A 19,559-nucleotide genomic window follows, 5' to 3' on the forward strand; every position below is an offset into this window, starting at 1 on the left:
GAGGGCTTAATCCCAGCCTATGGGACACTGACACTGTGGGAGACCCTGCCTGGGGTCTGCAGGAGGACCGGGACAGGCTGGATGAATGGACCAAGACCAAGAGCAGTCAGGCAGGTTCAGTAAGGCCAAGCACAGAGTCCTGCACTTTGGCCACAGCAACCCCACAGCAGTACACGCTGGGGAAGAGTGGCTGGAAAGCAGCCCGGGAAATGGACCTGGGGGTGCTGGTCAACAGCCAAGAAGGCATCCTGGTCTCTATCAGGAATAGTGTGGCAGCAGGACCAGGGAAGTGATTCTTGCCCTGCTGAGGCCACACCGTAAGTGCTGTGTCCAGTTCTGGGCCCCTCAAATCAGGAAGGACACTGATACGATGGAGTGAGTCCAGGAAAGGGCAAAAGCTGGCGGAGGGTCTGAAGCACATGGTCTGTGAGAAGCTGAGGCAGCTGGGGGCGTTCAGCCCGGAGGATGCTCCGGGGAGCCCTTCTCACTCTGCAATTCCCTGAAAAGAGGTTGGAGCCAAATGGGGGTGAGGTTCTGCTCCCAGGACACCAGCGACAGCACAAGGGGACACAGTCTTCAGGCAGGGGAGGTTTAGGTTGGACATTAGGAAGAATTTCTCCACAGAAAAACTAATTAAACATTGTAATGAGTTGCCCGGGGATGCGGTGGAGTCACCATCCCCGAAGGTGTTCAAGGACAGACTGAACGCAGCACCTGGAGCCAAGGTGTGGCTGACATGGATGTGTTCGGTCACAGGTTGGGCTCCATGACCTCAGAAGCCTATCCCAGCCGAGCCGATCCGCCATTCCGTTCGCGGCGGGCCGGTGCCGGGACCCCGCTCGGCTGGCGGCCGGGACCCCGCTCGGCTGGCGGCCGCCCCGCGGAGCCGCCGTGCCCGCACCCGCACATGCTCACTGTGGCGCCGCGGGAGTCTGGGCATGTGCAGAGCGGAGCGGGCCGGGCCGCTCGCCGCGCCCGCCGCGCCCCGGGGCTGCGGCCGCCGCCGCCCGCCCGCTGCCAGGTGAAGCCGCGCTCGCTGGGGCGGAGCGCAGCGGGGCAGCCGCCGGCCCGTGGCGGCGGCGGCGGCGGGGCAAGATGAACAGCTCCGACGAGGAGAAGCAGCTGGAGCTCCTCGCCAGCCTGAAGGACCAAGGTAGGAGCGGGCGGCGCCGCCTCCGGCGCTGGAGAAAGCGGCTCCCCCCGCTCCGCCGCGGGCCCGGGCTCGGCCGGCGGGAGCGCGGGGCGAGGGCTCGGCGCCCGGCGGGGGCACGGGGCGCGGCGGGGCGGGCTCGGCCTGGGCGTCCCCCGGCCGCGCTCCCAGGCCCCTTGCCCAGCCCACGCCGAGGGAAATAATAAAAGCCTTAATGAAATAAAGCAGGGGAGTGGAAGGTGTTGGCTCTGCCCCCGCCGCGGCCGCCTGGCCGCCCCGCAGCTGCCCGCTGTGGCTGAAGATGGGTTGGCCCCGATGATGTGAGGGCTTTTCCAGCGCAGCTGGTTGGTTGAGTGGCTCTGGAGCGCGGCCGTCGCGGGGCCCGATGGCGGTGGTGCCGCAGCACATGGGCCGTGGCTGCGTCCCTGGCCCGGAGCCGGCGCCTCAGAGCCCGCAGGGCCGGACAGCTCCGGGCGGGACAGCCCCTCCGGGGCGCCGAGCCTCCGTCCGGGGAGCCGAGCCCCCGTCCGGGGAGCCGAGCCCCCGTCCGGGGAGCCGAGCCTCCGTCCGGGGCGCCGAGCCTCCGTCCGGGGCGCCGAGCCTCCCTCGGAGGAGCTGAGCCTCCGAGGAGCTGAGGCCGGCTGTGCCTAACCTGGCAGCGTGTCCCATCTCCCGCTCCGTGCTGCAGGATCCGACCCATCAAACACCTGCCATCGCAGTCCCCGTCAGCCAGCAAGGTTGCCGCTGGTAGCTCAGGACTCGTCCTGATGCGCTGTCGATTTCTGTAGAGCTTGAGTAGTTCCATCCTGGGCTGGTTTGTGCGTCACTTTCGGTGCTTTAGTAGAAAAGGGCGGAATTTCAGCGTGTGCAGTTTCATGAGTGCATAGTCTGACTCAGAAACTAGAACACTGTAATATTTAATGTTCTGCAAGAGGGCACATGGGAAAAGATTTTGGGTGCTCATGAGCCATGTTTTAACTCCCTTGCGGTCAGTCTGTCCCTGAGCCAGGCTGATCCAGTGAAGTTCCAGTCTTAGGTGGTGAGATAGGCACGTTCAAACGTTTGAACGTTCAAATGTTTGAGTTGTGAACATCTTCCCGTGCACCAAATGTTGCCTCCTGTGCCACAGCTTCATGTGCAGGAGGTGTGAAGGAGCCAGGCTGGAATTCACAGCTGGTAACTCCCACAGCTGAGCTCTCCTGGTCTCCTGCAATCCGGGGAGGGGCAATTTGCAGCAAAGGACCTCTTGGACAAAGTTGTGTAAATGAGTAAAATTACAAGGGTGTAATCAATGTCCATTTTTCAGTCATTCTCACCATAAATGTTCTCCATCACTTTTGTATAGCAGATGCTTTTCTTAGCCAAGTTTCATTTGGATATCAATGGACTATTTATGACCTGCTTTGTCACTTTTTGGGTTTTTCCTGTACACTCAGCTTTGGAAATTCACGGTTACCATCAGCACAAGATAGATTCTGCTTTGGAAGGATTTATTAGGTGTAAAATTATAATCTTACAGCTGTGTGTTTTGATAATCTGAGATCAAAAAAGAAGGCTCACAATCTGGTTCTCTTGGTGACTGACTGCTTCCCTCCAGGACTGTTTCCTCCAAGAGAGCATTTGTTAAAAAGATAATAATCAGTTGCAAAAAATACAAGTTTGTGTTATTCTTTGGAGAAAACTGAGCCTGTTGAAATTGTTTTGAGCAAGGCTTCAGTTCTGCTCACTGAAAGTCTTCTCCTGAAGTGAGCTGGGTACCATTCAATGTCTAAGGAAATTTTACAGGACTAGAGGAATTAGTTCAAGGGAAAGTTACTGTAACTTGAGGACTGGCTGTCCCAGATCCACCTGAGCTGTTGAAATAGAAGCTGTACTTGGCAGACCCAGTCCTGTAAGGCTCTGTTCTTGGTGGATGTCCATCATTAAACACAGGAGTTTTAGTGTGGTGTTGTTAGGCTAACATACACTTTTGCAATTATGTGGCTGGTGAGAAAGTTGCTTTATGTAGGCTTCAATTTTTATGTAAAAAAATTAAAATAGTCTTCTGTTTTACATCTTAAACTATGCAAAAAATATGGTAGCACACAGTTAAATCAGTAGTTAAGTTGTGTTAACTGGTAAGTCTGGTGCCTAGAGTGAAAAACTCAACCAGTGAAAAGGTAATGAGATTAATGAAATTATACTAATAGTAAAATAAAATATGTTGTTACTGTAGATAAGTAAATTTGCTTACTGTTTATGCACTGTAATTTGGAGTATGTAGTATCCCTTCCATTCTTACTGATAATAAAACAAGACTATTTTAGATACCACCAACTTCCCTCAAGTAATTTTAGGATGGTCTGTTAAACAGTCTCTTAATTTTCTCATTTACTGCTTCCAAATGTAGATAACAGTGTTATTTTGGAAATAAATGCAGTTGGTGGAAGGATCTGCTGGATCTGAATATTTGGGGTAATGGGTACACAGACTTGGCCTATTTTTTTTTTTTGTTCAGAGTGGTGTACTCCGTGCTTCAGGTTCTTGTAACATTTTGATGTGCAGTCAAATTTCTGAAAAACGCAAGTGGATTTGGAGGGGTTTCAGAGAACGTTCATTCAGTGGCTGCTGCCTTGGTTTCTTTTTTGGGGTGTGTTTTTCTAGTCCTCAGAGACTTGCCTGGCACCAGGTGAATGACCTGTCTGAGAAGTGCTGCTGTAGGTGGAGGGGAAGGCAGAGTGGCAGCGTCTGTGGCTGGCTGCTGTCACATCTCCACTGCTGCCTGCACTTCTAACCAAGGTCAGGAGACTGAACCTGAGGCAGGTGTTTTGTAGCTGCCCAGTCAATTCTCAGTGGCGGCTGTGAAGCTCTCTGGGGTTTGGGCAGATTTGCTTGGCTGTTTGGCAGAGCTCTGAGCAGCAACAAGGACACTGAAGCCGTCTGTGTGCAGGATACTCTTATCTTTCACCCGTGCTGAATTTTCCAAGTCCTGTGTGTTAGACTCAGATACCTGATACTGATCATTCTTCAGCTTGCTCCATTACCAAGTTTAAGGTGTGCATCATGAGGAAACAAGATCTCTGTGTTGATGCTATTTTGGACTTAAAAGTGTTGTTTGAGTTTTAATCCTCAAATAGTTTTCTGAAGTGGTGTTTGAGTTTTAATCCTCAAATAGTTTTCTGAAATGTCATTATTTAATAAATAAGTTTCACTATAAGTATTACTATTGCCTAACTGTACTTTTAGTGATATTTCCAGTGGTGCATACTTCTGTTTAACTGGCCCTCGTGTTCCTGTGGGTAAGACTTAAAACAACAACAACAAAAAAGCAGTTTGGCAAACTTTGTTTTGTTAGTGTTATTAATTGCAGAACCTGAGGAATGTTAGGAAACTTGACTAATAGCTGAATCATAACAGTAGTTGATTACCTGCCTGGAAGATTGCCTTGTTTGCCTTTGGTTTTATTGGCACTGCTGGTACCTTGCTCTTAAAGACAGAGTAATCTTCTGCAATAGTCCCTTTTTTTCCAGTTGGAAACAGGAGTCAGTGATCAAAGTGTCTGGAGTTATAAACTAGGTAAAATTACACTTGAAGCACTGCCACTGTCATAGCCACATTTCTGGTCACTTTGCTAAATTACAGTGGTTAACAACTGCTGTTAACCACACATATACTAAAGGTATTTATACTGCCTGGATTTTTTTCTTTTCTTCATCTTCAAAAGGTCTAACTTTGCTCTGTGCTTGTTGGCTGGATTTGATGAAGTGTGATGATTTCCAGTCTCTATGCTAAGCACTATGGCTGTGTTTACTTTATTAAAAATCATGATCTGTTTGATCTCTTAAATTTTTTCTTATAACGTCAGCAGCTTTGAATAAGGGAACATCATATATGTATCTTCTCAGAAACAGACTAGACTGCCAATCTGACAGCAGCATCTCAGAGCAGTATATTTTAAATGTTTGCTATTGACAAGCTCCTAATGTGGTCTGCCAAATTTATTCTTCTTTATGGCACATGAATAATTTTTATGGCTAGAGGAATTTCTTAGGACACCTTGTTGGCTGCTGTCTTCCCCTCTGTAGTCACCTGCTCTATATAATTTATTTTTTCCGCATGTACCTGTGTGTTTATCTTCATACAGAGCAGCCATCATTCCCCAGCAGAACCCAGCCTGCTTAAATGCATTAGAATACAAATGTTTTTCTCACTTCAGTTTCTTGTATTAAACCCTATCTTTTTTTTTTTTTTTTTTTTCCCCCCAGAAACTTGTGAGGGTGTCAACTTAGTGATTGGTCTTTATCAGGCAGTGGTGTGTTTAGTTTTCCTGCCCTGTTTTTTCAAGGAAGCTACAAGACTGCAAGATGCAAATTCAGGGTTCAACTAAATTTCCATGTATACACCTTCAGAGATTTGAGTCAAATCAAGGCATATGGGAACACAGATGCAGGAGCTGACTTTGTACGGTGTTAGTACCTAACACTTATCTTGGTGTACTTACACAGGTGATTTTTATTGGTTTATTTTTTTAACAGCTGCTAGGTAATTGAACCGTGTAGGTTTCGCCTACAAATGCAACTGATATCTGACCAAAAGCTTGGTTTGCCCATGAAACTTTTAGGCCTGGTAATAGGTTTGTGTACTATGAGTCAAGATCTGGAGTCATTGTAAAGTGATGAGTGTAATGTTGTCCCATACATTCCCCTTAACACAAGGAGGTGTTAAAAATGCTGCCCAGGCACTATTTGAAAATAGTTTGCACCTGGCTGCTGCTGCTGGTGCCTTGCTGCATCCTGCTGAAATACGGATTAGTTGGATTTAGTGGAAGAGATCTTTGAGCCTAATATGGTGAACAAGGGAAAAATTGATCCCTTTTGGGTATTTTTTTATCCTTTTGACAGCACTTCACATTCTTGTGCATACTGTACGTGTAACAGGCCATTGTTGTTCAGTAGTTTCCACCACATTCTTGGCCTCAGTCTTCCTATTCCATGTACACTGGGAAGAGCAATGTGGTGGCATTTAATTCCATTAAAGCTTCTGGTGCTGACAGAGGTAATTCTGTCCCTAATGATATATCCAAAAAGCCAGGTATTGGTTTACTTCTACCAACAAAATATGACTTAATTAGGATAGCTTGTCCTGAGCAGAGGGCTTTTGCACCATCAGCTCTTTCTCTTGCCTGTACCAGTAAGGACATGCCTGGTCCATGGTGTGGAAGCAAAAGTGAAGTGACACTTGCTTCCTTTGACAGCTCTACTTACTTGTTGAGTAAATAAGTAGATTTGAAATCCTGAAGTGGCATTACTTACTGATTTGGCATGGAATGGCTCTCAATTGACTTGAAGGCCACCCTGATTTGCAATATAAATACAAAAGTATATGCATGTAACATTTTTAAAGTTTGGGGTGTTTTTTTCTTTGATTTGTGTTTTTTAATATGCAGGAAAGGGGTTGATTAATTTTTTAATAAAAAGAGTAGGAAGAGACCACTTCACTCTGTAAATGAAGGTGTCTTTCCTGTTGTTCATTGTGAATAATAGTCATTATATACTTTTACCCTTACAGCCTTGTTTTAGTAATAGGTCCTTTTCAGCCACAATAAGTACCTAATATATAAAACATCTAATTTAGATAATACTTACATTTTGTTAGCAAATTCAGGTTCAGGAGACACAGATTCACTACTGAAAATGAAAATACTAAGTTATAATTAAAGGAGCTTCTGCATACGAAGTTACCTACTTAATTTAATACTGATAAAGGGCATTAATATGTTTACAGGACAGACCCTTCTGTCCAGCTGAGCTGTGGTGTGAGTAGTTGGTGAATAAGTGAGGTCACTGTTGTGAGGGGACGTGCTGTGTTCACTCATGTTGGCTGTTTTGGGGTTTTATTCTTTTACTGTAAGAAAGAGCAGGGTAGGCTGGGAAAATGTTTTGGGTGGGTTAAGAGCTACCGCCCAGAATATTCTGTTGTTTTCTCCTTCAGGGCTACTGATTCAGAGTTCTCTGTTCATGGAGCCTGTGAAGAGCTGTCGAGGGTGGGGCAAATCTGTATTTACATATTTCAGTCATTCATAAAGTGTCGAATGGCAAGAATAACTTTGCCTTATAGGTGAGCAAACATGAGCAGTTACCAAGTATGAAGAAACTCGAATTGTATCTGTTGGTACAGTTTTCATTGCTCTTCTTGCTGGTAGGAATCTCTTATTTTCCTGGAGGGAACAGGGAATAACTTGGCAGTGGAGCAGTGACCAAGACTTTGTGCTCCTGTGCAAGAAATACATTGTTTCACCAGTGTGGTTTCTTGTTTGTTCATCTACCTGTAGGTTTTTTTTTGTTGTTGTTTTTTTTTTGGTTGGTTGGTTGGTTTTGGTTTTGGGTTGTTTTTTTTTTTCCCTGCTTCTTGAGCATGGGTCATGGGTAAGAATTTTGGGTGCATAAGGAGAAGTGAAGATGAAGTAAAGTGATGGATGGGAGACCATAGGTTTTTCTGGTGCACAGATCAGCTACTCTGCAGGTACCCATGTATTGCACCAACCATTCTTTCTAGGATTGATCTGTAACCTGAGCCAGTGAGGGTTTAAAGTGGTCACTACAAACCAGTGTATTCACCTTGTAATTTTTGAACTCAGTCAATAAGACTGTTTAACTCTACATTGATCAAAAATTGATTGTTTTGGGAGCTACCATCTTTTTCAGACACTTCCTAATTGCTTCAATTCTGGAAGGCTGTCCAGTTCATAGGATATTAATAGGCTATTAATGAAGTTTATGACCCATGTTATGTAAGGAGTCTATGTAGGCAGACAGAAGAGTTTTCACTTTAATCAAATGGAGAGCTAATTTGGAAACTGCTACATTAACTTTTTTCATTCTTTTTTTCTTTCTGTAGCTATTGGCGAATATGAAGAGCTTAGAGCAGAAAATAAGAAAACAAAGGAAGAGGTTTGTATATGTCAATTATTCATTTAATACTAAAATGCTAAATACCAGAATACCTTGTACACTGTGGCAGATTGTTGACTGCTTTTTTGAGTTCACTGTTACTTACTGTTAATAAGTGTTACTTGTATCTATATGTGCTAAGGAGCAATGAGTGCGACTCTCACAACTATTCTGGCTGTCCCACTCCAGAAAAGTTCCTGTAAATCTGTTTTAAATGATTGCTGCTTTACCAGGTTTGCCTGTGATTATAGTGGGAGCATAGACCAAGTCAAGTGTTCAGATAGAATTGTTTCCCTTTGATCTAAGTCTTGTCATATTACAACTTTATTTGCACAGGGGACTTAATTACTGAAAAGAAAAAAGAGAACAGCTTCCCTCAGCCTCTGAACATTCAGAATGTAGGAATATGATTTCTGAAGGTAGGGAGGAATGCAGGGGAGTCAGTGCTACACCATATGGTAAGCAAAATTCTGTCTCCAGTGTGAGTGAGCTGAAGATGTAAGAAACCTGTTTGTTTTCAAATCCCTGTCAGCTGCCAAGACAAGTAGGTTTAATTCAGCTTCTTCTGAAATAATTTTGGAAGGGTCATTTTTAGTTGCAAATGTTTCAATTTGAGGCTGTATTGAGAAGACCTTGTCCTTAACTCTTTTCTTATTGTTAAAGAAAATTTGAAACTTATGTTCAGTTATGATTCAGCAAAGATTGTGTGTATTTCTTCTGAGGCCAGCATATTGTGCTTTGTTCCCTCCTATCCTCTGATGTCCTTGTCCTTTTCAGTTTGGTTGTTGCTGCATTCCTGTTCTGCTGTCCTTCATCAATATCTCAGATGTCCCAGGAAATCTGTCCTCTGTCTTTGCTGTTTGGAGGAAATACTCAGAAGAAAATGAGAATAAAGCTGAGTTAGACCAAGATTCCATCCAGCCCAGAATGCTGTCTCTGACAGCAGGAAGGGAGGCATGTAGGAGCATGTGTAACACCTGGACAAGTTTCTCTTGCAGTCTCCAAACCATTTGCAGCCTGGGAGTGATTTCAGCATCTTGCCCTGCACTGCTCTCTTCCTTTATTTTGTCCCATGCTGGCTGTTCTGTCACATGCCAGGACATGTATAGACCCATGAAAAACAGACTCCCCAGCTTTGCCCTGAGCCCAAGTCATATCAGCTTTGGTGTTTCTTCAGCAAAGCTTTGTTTAGCTTGGGCAGGGAGGAATGGGGAGACTTCCCTGAGCTACATTTTTATTTAATTTTATTTTCTTCAAAGGGAATTTCAGTGAAAATTTTTATTTCTCAAATTGAGATGGAGTGAGATGTTCTGAGGTAGTTTCTTTTATTCTGCTTTTCTTGCCTCCTCGCTCCTCTCTCTCACAAGACTTCTTTCCTGTAGCTGCATATCTCTAGCTACTTCTGTGTGTTTCATCTGGAGGCTGCTTGGAACTTTTTGAACATACTTGCGTAACACCCAAAAATCCTCCAAGCCTGAGCTCATGGGGATTGCATTCCCAGCTGAGCAAATCAGTTAAACACGTGCTCAGGGCTGGATTTTCAGTTGTTATGCAAGTTTTCTCTTTCCAAAAGCTCCATCCTCAAATTGGTGTGCTTGTGTAAGCAGTCATGGTTCATTTTTCAAGTGCTTGGACTCAAGTGGTTGAGTGTGCGGCTCTAAGTGCATTTCTTACACCAAAAAAAAAAAAAAAAAAAAAAAAAAAAAAAAATCTGATACAGAGTTCATGGTTACATTTGCTTCCAGTGCCAATACTGGAAGAAAGTATTCCTCGTGTTATGGCAGGGCAGAGTAATTCTAAAGATCCTTCGCATCTCTTGCTTTGTATCTTAGTTTGTGCTTTGCAGGATCAGACCTGCTACTGCAAAAATGTAGCACAGATTTTCTCTGGGTCTGGCAAGTTGTGGGTGACTTCTGTTCCCGTTTCTTCCACTGTCTGTCACTGGGAATGTCAGCAAATGGCTTCCTCTGTATCAACTGTGGTCACATAATTGCGTCGACAGGAGAATGAGAAGTTAATTTTTTTAGCAGGTGACTTGTAAGACTGTGTGTGGAAAGTGCCACAGAGGAATTAAATAGCAGTCTGTGTGTATGTACTTTTGGTACACTTGGTGGAATACTTTCCTAACTCTGCTGTACTGGTATGACTGTGAAAGATGAGCTGTGCATGCAGAAATTGTCCTAGTTTCCATTAGACGCACGGAACTTAGTGGATAATGAGCAGCTAATTTAGGATACAATTTTTATTTTTGAAACTTATGCTCTTTGTTCCATATTTTTTCTCAAAATTAGGAAGTAAGTTGACTTTTACATGGGTTACTTTGTTCAAAGCAGTGCTGGTTTAAAGGGATGCTAATAGCCATGAAAATTCAGGCGTAAAATACATGATCTTTGATCCACAGTGTCTCTTCCTCATTGCCTTGCAAAACTGCCAATTTGGAGACCAGTGGTGGAGTCTCTGACAACATTTCCCCAGACATTTTTTGTTAGTGCTTTTAAATACTTTTAGAAACAATGGAGCCAAAATTATATTGGCATATTATATCTCTTAGGTCACCCTTTTTATTGATGTAGCCAACAAAACATTTGTACCAGCCCCTCAAAAATGGATAACTAATGGTCAGCTGCTCACAAATGTGGGTAACTTAATATGCAGTTCTGACATATTCAGAGTCAGATCATGAATAAATATTTGACTACTTGCTAATCAGACAGAAATGACTCTGAACGCTGGTTTTGACAGTGTTTTGTCATGCTGCCAGTAGGGAAGAAAAAAAGCAAGACAGCTATCCAAAACATTAGGTGTAATACTGTGTCTCTGATACATCATTCATGGTGTTTGCTCTGGTAAAGCACATGGATGGAGTGGATTATATGTTTTGTCACCAAGCAGGAATGGGGAAGGGATCCTGCCTTGATGACATGCTCGTTGTTTCTCCAAGAATTGCAAATATCATTGGATGCTTTTGAGCACTACACCAAACTCACAATTTTAGAACAAGCATTAAATCTGCATGCATTTCACAATCTGTGTAAATGGGAAAGAATTGTGTCTTGTGTTGCTTAGCAATGGTTTAATTGACTCTGTGACTACTACGTGAACTTCTTGCATTGTAATATCTGGACTGAACAATCTCCCTGTTGTTTTTGCCCTTTGAAGACCTTTTACTGAAGTCTGTAGGAGCTTATGTGCAAAATATTTGGCAAAAAAGAAGCCTGTTAGTAGAGAATAGACAAGAAACTAGAAATTAAAGTATTGCCTTGTGTGTTGGGTACCTAGAAGGCTAAAATCTGAAAGAAGTGGGATCAACAAATCTTCCGAACTTGTGCCTGCAAAGATGAAGAATATATGGAGTTATTCATAAAATTAATTTTGCCAACTGGACTGTTAATTTCTAAAAATACAGTTACAATGTATTTTTACTGCTAGGAGATGATTACAGATTCCTGTAGCCAGTTCAGGAATGCAGTATTGTCTGTTTACATTGTTGGGGTTTTTACAAGTGATGGTATAAATATTAGATTACTAATACTAGATATATTAAATAGAGTAGAATAAATGCTTATTTTACTTTGCAGAGAAGCTGGAACTCTTAATTAAAACCAGAAAATTAAAACCAGAAAATTGACTGGCAATCCACGAGCTACAAACTTCTTCATTTTTATTCAAGGGTACTTTTTGGTTTGGAGCTATCCCTTAACACTGAAAAGGGGAAACTTAGTAAATAAATGAAAACTGTTTCTCCTCAGCAGTTGCATGTGCTTGAATGTGGAAAGTGAACAGTAAATGTTATAGTAATGTTACACTATTTGCCTTTTAATATTTAGGAATAGTGATACTTTTGTCCATTAATGATACTGTTGTGTATGCCTCAATTTGCTTTTTTGAAAAGTGAGATGATTATGAACTTTTAAGACTTAAGATGTATGAGCACCTCATGCATCTAAATTTTGATTTTAAACTTTCAGCTTTAAAGATAAGCTCGATTTATTTTAAAGGGCGATAGTTTTTTTTATTATGAAACAGAGTTTATGGGCTTTTTACTTTTGTGTAAATTTCGAATTTGAAACAGTTTAAGTAGTTAAAGAAAATCTCAAATTTTTCTAGTTCTTAGAAGATAAACTAGGGTATTTTTTGGAAGGACCTGTAACAGCTCTGCTGGCATGGCTCTGATTGCAAGAGAGAAGGCAAAGTGCTTTCCATTGATCATTTCAGCAAGGGCAGCAATCTCCCGCTCTCCTTTTCTTCCTCCTCTTTCATTCTGAAGCACAGTAGCAGCAAAAGGAAGGTATTGAGAAAACTGCAACTGGGAGCAGGAATTGCTCTGCAGAGACCCAAGCCTAGAGACCCTGATTGTGCAGAGAAATGTCGCAGTTATGAGGAGAATAGTCAGCTTGCCGTGGTCCAAATGGAGCTCTCTCTGCAAATAGCACTCGAGGTGAAGTGGAATAGGTCATTTAACTTCCCCTTTCACTGCACAGGGAAAGCTGCTTTGCCTTACAGCGCGCTGCCTGGAGGATTTTAAAAGGAATTTTTCCTGTCGCTGGGATAAGGGAGTGTGCTGTGTCCTCTACATCGAGGCTTCCATCAGTAGGAAAGTTGTTGACTTCCACAGGCAACAGATGAGATCCTTAAAATGCTAATGTTCCCGGTTTTTAAATGAGCACTAAAGACATTTGCTCACTTAATGTGCAGTGGGCTGAAAGCTTGCAGTGTGCAGAAAAATCCGTGGGTGAAGTATGTCAGCGTGGCTCCAGTGTCTTTCTTGGGAAATCTGAGGAGGCAGCAGCTCACACCAATTCCCCTTTTGCGGCAGAACCGTGCTCTGCAGAACGGCCAGAAACACCTTCTGCATCTTTCACTGACTTCTGCTTTTGGACTGCTCTTCTGCCCCGCAGGTAACAAAAAGTTTTGCTGAGGAAACAGAGGGAGGGCAGCGACATTCACGCACAGATTTCCCTTTCACCTCTCCTCTGCAGGATTCTCTGAGCAGGTTCTTTGTTAACCTTAATAAGGCCCCAGGAAATGGTGAGTCTTGGGCCGGCGCTGCTTGCTCAGCACGTCTTTGCTCCTTCTGCAGCTCTGCATTGTTCCACAGTCCTTACAGCAGCTGGTGACTGACCTGTCCTCTACTCAGCCCCTGTCCCTTGAAGCCTCATCATCCCAGTGCCATGAGAAGAGAGATTGCTTGTTGTGTGCAGCTCCTTTTGCTCCTACAGGTAGCCGTCAGCTGCCTCTGAACCAACACCAGTGGCATCCTTGCCTGAGAGCAGATCCTTCGTTGGGACTCATCCAAGGTCCTCTGTAGCTGACAGAAGAGTTCTCTTGAATTTGGCTGCCTTTGAATCAGACTCTCCCCTTTCTTGTTGCTTAACAGCAGGCTCCTTTCCCAGCTAACTCAAAGTGGCTCCTCATGTGGAAAAACTGAAAATCGAGCAAAATCATTTCAGGGTTGGTTTTCTTTGGTTGGTTTTGTTGTTTTTGTTTTTTTTTTAACCCTGTTCTGTTCCAGTGGCCAGCATCCTTGTAATTGGAGTTGCACTTGTAAGGAGCTCAGTCACACAGATCTCTTCCAGAAGTTAACTCATGGTCTTAGGTTGATTCATTGCTGTGAACATGCCCAGCCGCATGTGAGGAAGGATGTGTGTGTAAGGCACCTTGTGTGCCAGTCATACTTCCCCCTGGGTCATGTGTTTTTCATGCTGTGGTTAATCACTGACTGTGTCTCTTGTGAATTTTACTCATTTCTTTGAGTTTTTTCATTCACTTACAGAATGGGTTTTCTTAGAGAATTCTATTTAACGTCCGTTTTGTTCTTTCTTTTTGAAGAAACTGTTCCATCATAAGATCAGTGATTGCAGGCCTGTATAATGTTAGCAATAGCCACAAAATTAATAAAACTGGGGTGATGGGAACTCCTTAAAGTGTGGAAATTAATGCCTTTCTCTCCACAATGCTGAAACTTTGCTCATGATGTAATGAAATTAAACAGCACGTCCCTGACGATTGGCTTAGAGATTTTCCTTGCACAGAAATGTAGGCCTCTTTTCTGAGTCTATTTGTGTTAAAGAAACTAGACCTAAAGCCTATTTTTGACATGCAGAGTGTTGCTTCTGCTCTTGGTTCAACATGGATAGCTGTTTATATCAGTTTTGGGTAATGTGCCTCTTTAAAATATTTCCAGAGTAGCTCTGAATCAGAACCTAAATCAAGTACAGCATGCCAGTTTGGCTAGGAAATACTCTGAGTAATGAATTTTTTATGCGTAATTTCCATCGATCATACACATGGCTGAAAAGAAAAAGAAATGCTTTGATAGGCTTCAGTATATTACTGCACTGGCAATTGATCTTGGTTGATTTTGCGTGTTGTGACTGACTGCTAATTAAATAACTGGGATCAGTGTTTCATTTCAATTTTCTCTTCTCCTACAGTGTGACAAAATCAAGCAAGAACGAGATGAAGCTGTCAAAAAGCTGGAGGAGTTTCAGAAAAGTAAGCTGATAATGTCAGTGGGATTTTCTTGATGTAGACAATTATGAACATAGTTCTGCACACTCTACAGCAGTGTTAAGAATGCTGAGAGATTCAGGTCCACTTGCTCTTTCTCCTTGAAAGCTGAGTTTAAGGAGCTAATCCAGGGTGACTTTACCCACAGTCAGAATAAAAGCTGTTAGGGCGTTTGTACTCTCTGGCACAGGTAGTCATTCTCAAGGTGCAAAGTGGTAAAAACACAGTGGTGCAAATGTGGCTTTATCTCACCTGGATTCTGCAAGTGACTTCTGGAATGATGCATGCTTGAAGTGAGTGGGATTTGATGCTGTTGGCTGCAATTCAGAATAATAATAATAATAATAATAATAATAATAATAATAATAATAATGGCAATTTTTTTCTCATGGAGGAGTGATACTACTTTAAGCACAGACACACCAGGAAAGGTTTTTAGAATGAACTGCTCTCACGTGGTAATTTTTAGAGCAAGTTCTATCTTGTCTGGGCTGTAAGAACGTCAATATTCAGTTTTACACTTTTATGGTAATGGTTCTATTGAAACCGTGTGGTGTCTGGAAGCAACAAAGCACATCTAATGGGAGTGGAAGTATCCTAGTGGAATAGCTCCTTAGAAGAGACAATTACAATGGGATTGTGGTCTGTTATGTCTGGTTTGTGCCAGTACAGTGAGCTGCACGATGAAGCATCAGAAATGTGGATGAAGTTAATGCAGAAGGAGGAAATCACATGGTCTGTACTTTTGTGTGACTGTGTTAATAGAAGAATTTGCTCACTTCTGTTTTATAATAGTTCACGTGATACAATTATGGCAAATAATCTGAAAATCAACAGGAATTGTCTACTGCCTTGAATGATCTTAGGTAACTATTCTTTGAAGCAAGAACATTCTCTAAGAAGTATAATTCCTCCGGAAAAACGGCTGCCGGTTTTGTTTTTGTTATGATATGAGGAATACTGGAGTGTGGCAGAAAATGTCAAGTAGTTAAGACTTAAAATTTGAGGTAATATTTGATGTTGTAAGATTTTATAGGTTTCTTTTATCTTCCTTTCACATTTTTAAAGGACATACCTTGTAAACATAGTGATAAAATGCCAGGAATATTAGGATTTTAAAGCAATAATAGAGCCCATTATTTAAACGACAATATAAAAGGCAATTATATTGATGAAGAGCTACATTGGCTTTGTGTCTGTGAATAAACTTGGCCTGTACTCAGCTTCTATTTGTTCTCCTGGCATAAACACATATTGTGTGTGATTCCAGTTTAATGGGGCCCCGTTTGTATGCCAAGCAGCTGCATTTTAGGCCCTATTGCGTGATTTCATAGCTCTCTGAAAATTGGTTCTATTGAGCACAAGAGATAGAAGGTGGTGGTGGGGGGGGAAAGCTTCAACACACAATCATTTCTTTTCAATTGGAGCCAGCAAGGTTGATGACAACATGACCATTGTGTTATAATGATAAGACCACTAAGGATCTGTACCTCTCATCAAGGCTTTCACACAACAGCAGATACAATTTAATTCACTGCTCTGTCAGCAGTGCTGATACCATTATGCCGTCTGTCTCCACAGTTATAATCACTGTCCTCTGAGAAATGCAGTTGAAATGATCTTGAGCAGTCAAAGAAACTCTCAATTAAGGCTGCCACTTCCAATGTGTCAGATTGTGTCTTATGCACTTGGTACAATTTTCACTTCCAATCCTGTTTATTTACAATGTCTACCAGTAATTATGCTTAACATGTCATTTAGTGAGGGTGCCCCTGCCAAGGAGATTGTTGGGTGCTGCAGTACCATTGAGGGGGAGTTTCTCGCAGTCAATGCCATCAGCGGCTTTTAGTCCCTGATGGGATGCAGTAGTAATGTTGATAATGCAAGTATCGTGCTCATCAAGTCATAATTAGATGCCACTCAAATGTGCCACTTGTAATAACAGTGTTGATTCATGTTTTCTCGGTGACTGCAACTACTAATTAGTTAAGTGGTTTTTGGTTGGCCTGCATTTGCTGCGGATTATTATTACCCCTGAAAAAACTGTCAAGGTTAGAGATGTTTCAGGCCACTTAGTGCTTCTTTATGAATATTAATATTAACATAATAAGAACTTTGGACAGACTTAGGAAATAATATATTTTTTGTATTTAATTTGGAAAGACTTTTTTCCCCTGTGTTAATCATAATTGCAGGTTAATTAAGTTTAAATGAACCAAGAGTAATCCCTAGTTCTGCCATGAGAGCCCGATCCTTGTTTCCTAACTTTAGCCTTGCTTGAGGCCCTTAGATTCCTGCCTGTAAAATGGGAGCAGCTCTGTGTCTCCACTGCTTCCTCATCCAGCCCAAAGCATCTCACTGCTCAAAGCTCCCAGGGCTCAGCAGAATAAAGCCAGAAGAGAGAGGGAAATGTACTACCTGAAACTTTCCCTCTCTCAAATTAAATATAGTGGCTGGTACGGCACATTTGGAGCAGATAATTTCTCCATAGTCAGGAGAAATGGAAATAAAAAGGCAATCAAAGAGAGAGGTCTGGTTGCTCTGCTGGTAGAAGACCTCATGTGAATGTAGTTTTTAGACCAGTACACTTCCCTGCCTTTTCTATTTTACATTTTGTGTTTTTTGTGCAGCTACTCAGCAAACCAGTGTGTTCCTAGTTTCCTCTGGTAACAACAACACTTCAATAATGAAAACTTCAGTTGATATTAAGTATAAAGCTGCATAAATAACATTTGTTAATGGCCTTTTTTGTTTCATGAAGTCCTGTTTGGTAGTCATTAAGATGACCTCTGTATGAAAGAGGGCTTAAATATCTCATTCAGTATTTGGTCAAAACTCTTGGAAGAGGGATTTTCTACCCAGTGGTATAAAATCTCTAGGTTTTAAAGTTTATCTTGATGAAAAGGAAAGGAAAAAATAGAAAAAAAAAAATCCTCTGTATTTTCCAGCCTTGTTCCTGCTCCAAAGTATTGTTCAGCTGCAAGTAGTTCCTTTCTGTGCCCTGAAATCCTGGCACTGGGCTGAGAAGAAATTTGTGCCATGCAGTGACTTGCAGAATTAGCATCCAGGTTGCTGTTTAGGATTGGATGAGAGTGCCAGGAACTAAGGGGGAATTGCATCAATGAGCCTGAGAAATGGAGAACCATTCTTGGCTTTCCTGCTCCCCTGTGCAACCTTGAACCTATCTCTTAAACTTTGAACACTACCAAAGTACTTATGTACTGCTGGAAGCTGACTGGAATTGCAAGCCAAAGTGTATCTGTACTTTTAAATTCTTTCTGATTCACATTGATCTCCTGTGTTACAAACCAAGATTTGTTCCAGAACTTTCTGGTCACTCTTTTGCCTGCCTTTGACAGAGTGATGTGTACCCACAATTGTAATAGGGATTCTCTAAGTGTAAGAGGACAGAGGTGTCTCTTGCTCCTCCAGCTGTGGCATCCAGCCATGCATTCCAGGTGTAGTCAGCCAGCCCAGTCTTGGCCATGGTCTCAGGGAAGATTTTGTGAGTGTGTTGGAGTCTGTGTTGTGAACAGTGAAGGTAGGAGAGACCAAGGTGCTCATTTTAGGGCCTGCTGAAGCACAGAGAGACTTAGAATAAGAAACAGACCAAAAAGTGAAAAGAAACCTTGTAATATATCTGAGTTAAACTTTCTGTTTGAAAATACAGAGGTGCCAGTGTTCTGAAAATGTCATGATGGCAATCTTAAGAGGTCATTCTGATTCCTCAAGTGTTAGTGAAATAAAGATGATGAATGAGGATGGTCAAGGAGGCTGCTGCTGGTCTTCTGCTTCCATAAGTTTATGCTCAGTTCTACAGCTGCCCCTCTAATGCTGCAAACATGGCTTGAGAGAATTGCTTGGAGGAACAACCCGAATATTCAATGTTCAGAACAGTTCCTGTCTATGGAGATTATCTGAGTATGTACTTCCCTGTGTTGGAAATGCTTACAATGAAAGTTAGCAAAAGAAGATATGCTGCTTCTGATCATGGGAGGCATGTGTCAATCTCAGGAAAATACTGACTAATTTTTGGACTCTTCCCTTAGTTTCTCACATGGTTATTGAGGAAGTGAACTGTATTCAGAACAGTCTTGAAATTGAGAAGACATGCCGTGAAAGTGCTGAGGCTTTGGCTTCTAAGGTGAGAAGAATTATGGTGATGCTGTTTTTTCTAATCTATTCCTTCACGTGTTTATCTATATATTTATTTAAAACTCAAGATTGTATTGACCCTTATATGTTTCTGTATAATCTCGTGGAGTTGTGAAATAGTTTGGAAGTGGAAAAAAAACTAATAGCCAGATGTGAGATGCAAAATACCATTCCTGCATTTAAAGAAAAAAAATACCCATTTTAATGTAGTTTCTATTTTCATGGACCAGCATCCTGATCTCTAGTTTTCATATGCATTTAGGTTAAATGGAAAATAAGTCTTAGAACTCCTCTGTGTGAAAACAATAATGAGCATTTCAGTGTCTAAATCAAATGGAAAAAGTCAACCACTGCATTACATTTCAGGTGATTGTTTATGAAAGCAAAGCAAGGGCAGGGGAAAGGTGACCTCCACTGCTCTGTTGATTGCGTCTAGTCTGATGAATTTAGCAAGTGTGTAATTTTCTATATTCCATCTCATCAGAAGTGCATTATTATTAAAGAATGTTTTTATCTCTCTTATATATTTTTGGTTGTGTAAAATGCATCTGAGCCACTTCATCAGAAAATGGATTACAGCAATTTTGAACCAAATTTCATTAGCAATGCTGACTGCCTTTTTTTTTTTTTTTTCTTTCTTTCTTTTTTTCCCTCCCTCCCCATTCCCTGCCCAAAGTACATCCTTAGATATGGTAAAAATCACACCAGCAAGAAATCACTTTAATTTAGATGCATTAGCAATGTACTTTCTGGAGGTATTTACTTAATTGTTTGCATAATGACACTATATTAGAATTCATAAGATAGACAATCAG

The 19,559-nt window shown here is 42.2% G+C and overlaps 1 protein-coding gene across 3 annotated transcripts in view; it reads left to right on the forward strand.

Moving 5' to 3' along the window:
- The first annotated feature begins 982 nt into the window (after positions 1-982).
- Positions 983-19,559, forward strand: part of SHTN1 (shootin 1) — a 54,671-nt gene continuing 36,094 nt past the window's right edge. Inside the window, exons 1-4 of one of the 3 annotated variants that reach the window (XM_066323517.1) lie at positions 984-1,153; positions 8,027-8,079; positions 14,514-14,574; positions 18,639-18,733. In XM_066323517.1, coding sequence (XP_066179614.1) covers positions 1,096-1,153; positions 8,027-8,079; positions 14,514-14,574; positions 18,639-18,733 — 267 coding nt within the window. In that variant the 5' untranslated portion in view covers positions 984-1,095. Of the gene's footprint in view, positions 1,154-8,026; positions 8,080-14,513; positions 14,575-18,638; positions 18,734-19,559 lie in introns of all 3 variants that reach the window. The other 2 variants (XM_066323516.1, XM_066323518.1) reach the window with 2 other exon arrangements.

Source organism: Sylvia atricapilla, chromosome 8 (genome assembly GCF_009819655.1).
Source record: "Sylvia atricapilla isolate bSylAtr1 chromosome 8, bSylAtr1.pri, whole genome shotgun sequence".
Lineage (NCBI taxonomy): Eukaryota > Metazoa > Chordata > Aves > Passeriformes > Sylviidae > Sylvia > Sylvia atricapilla.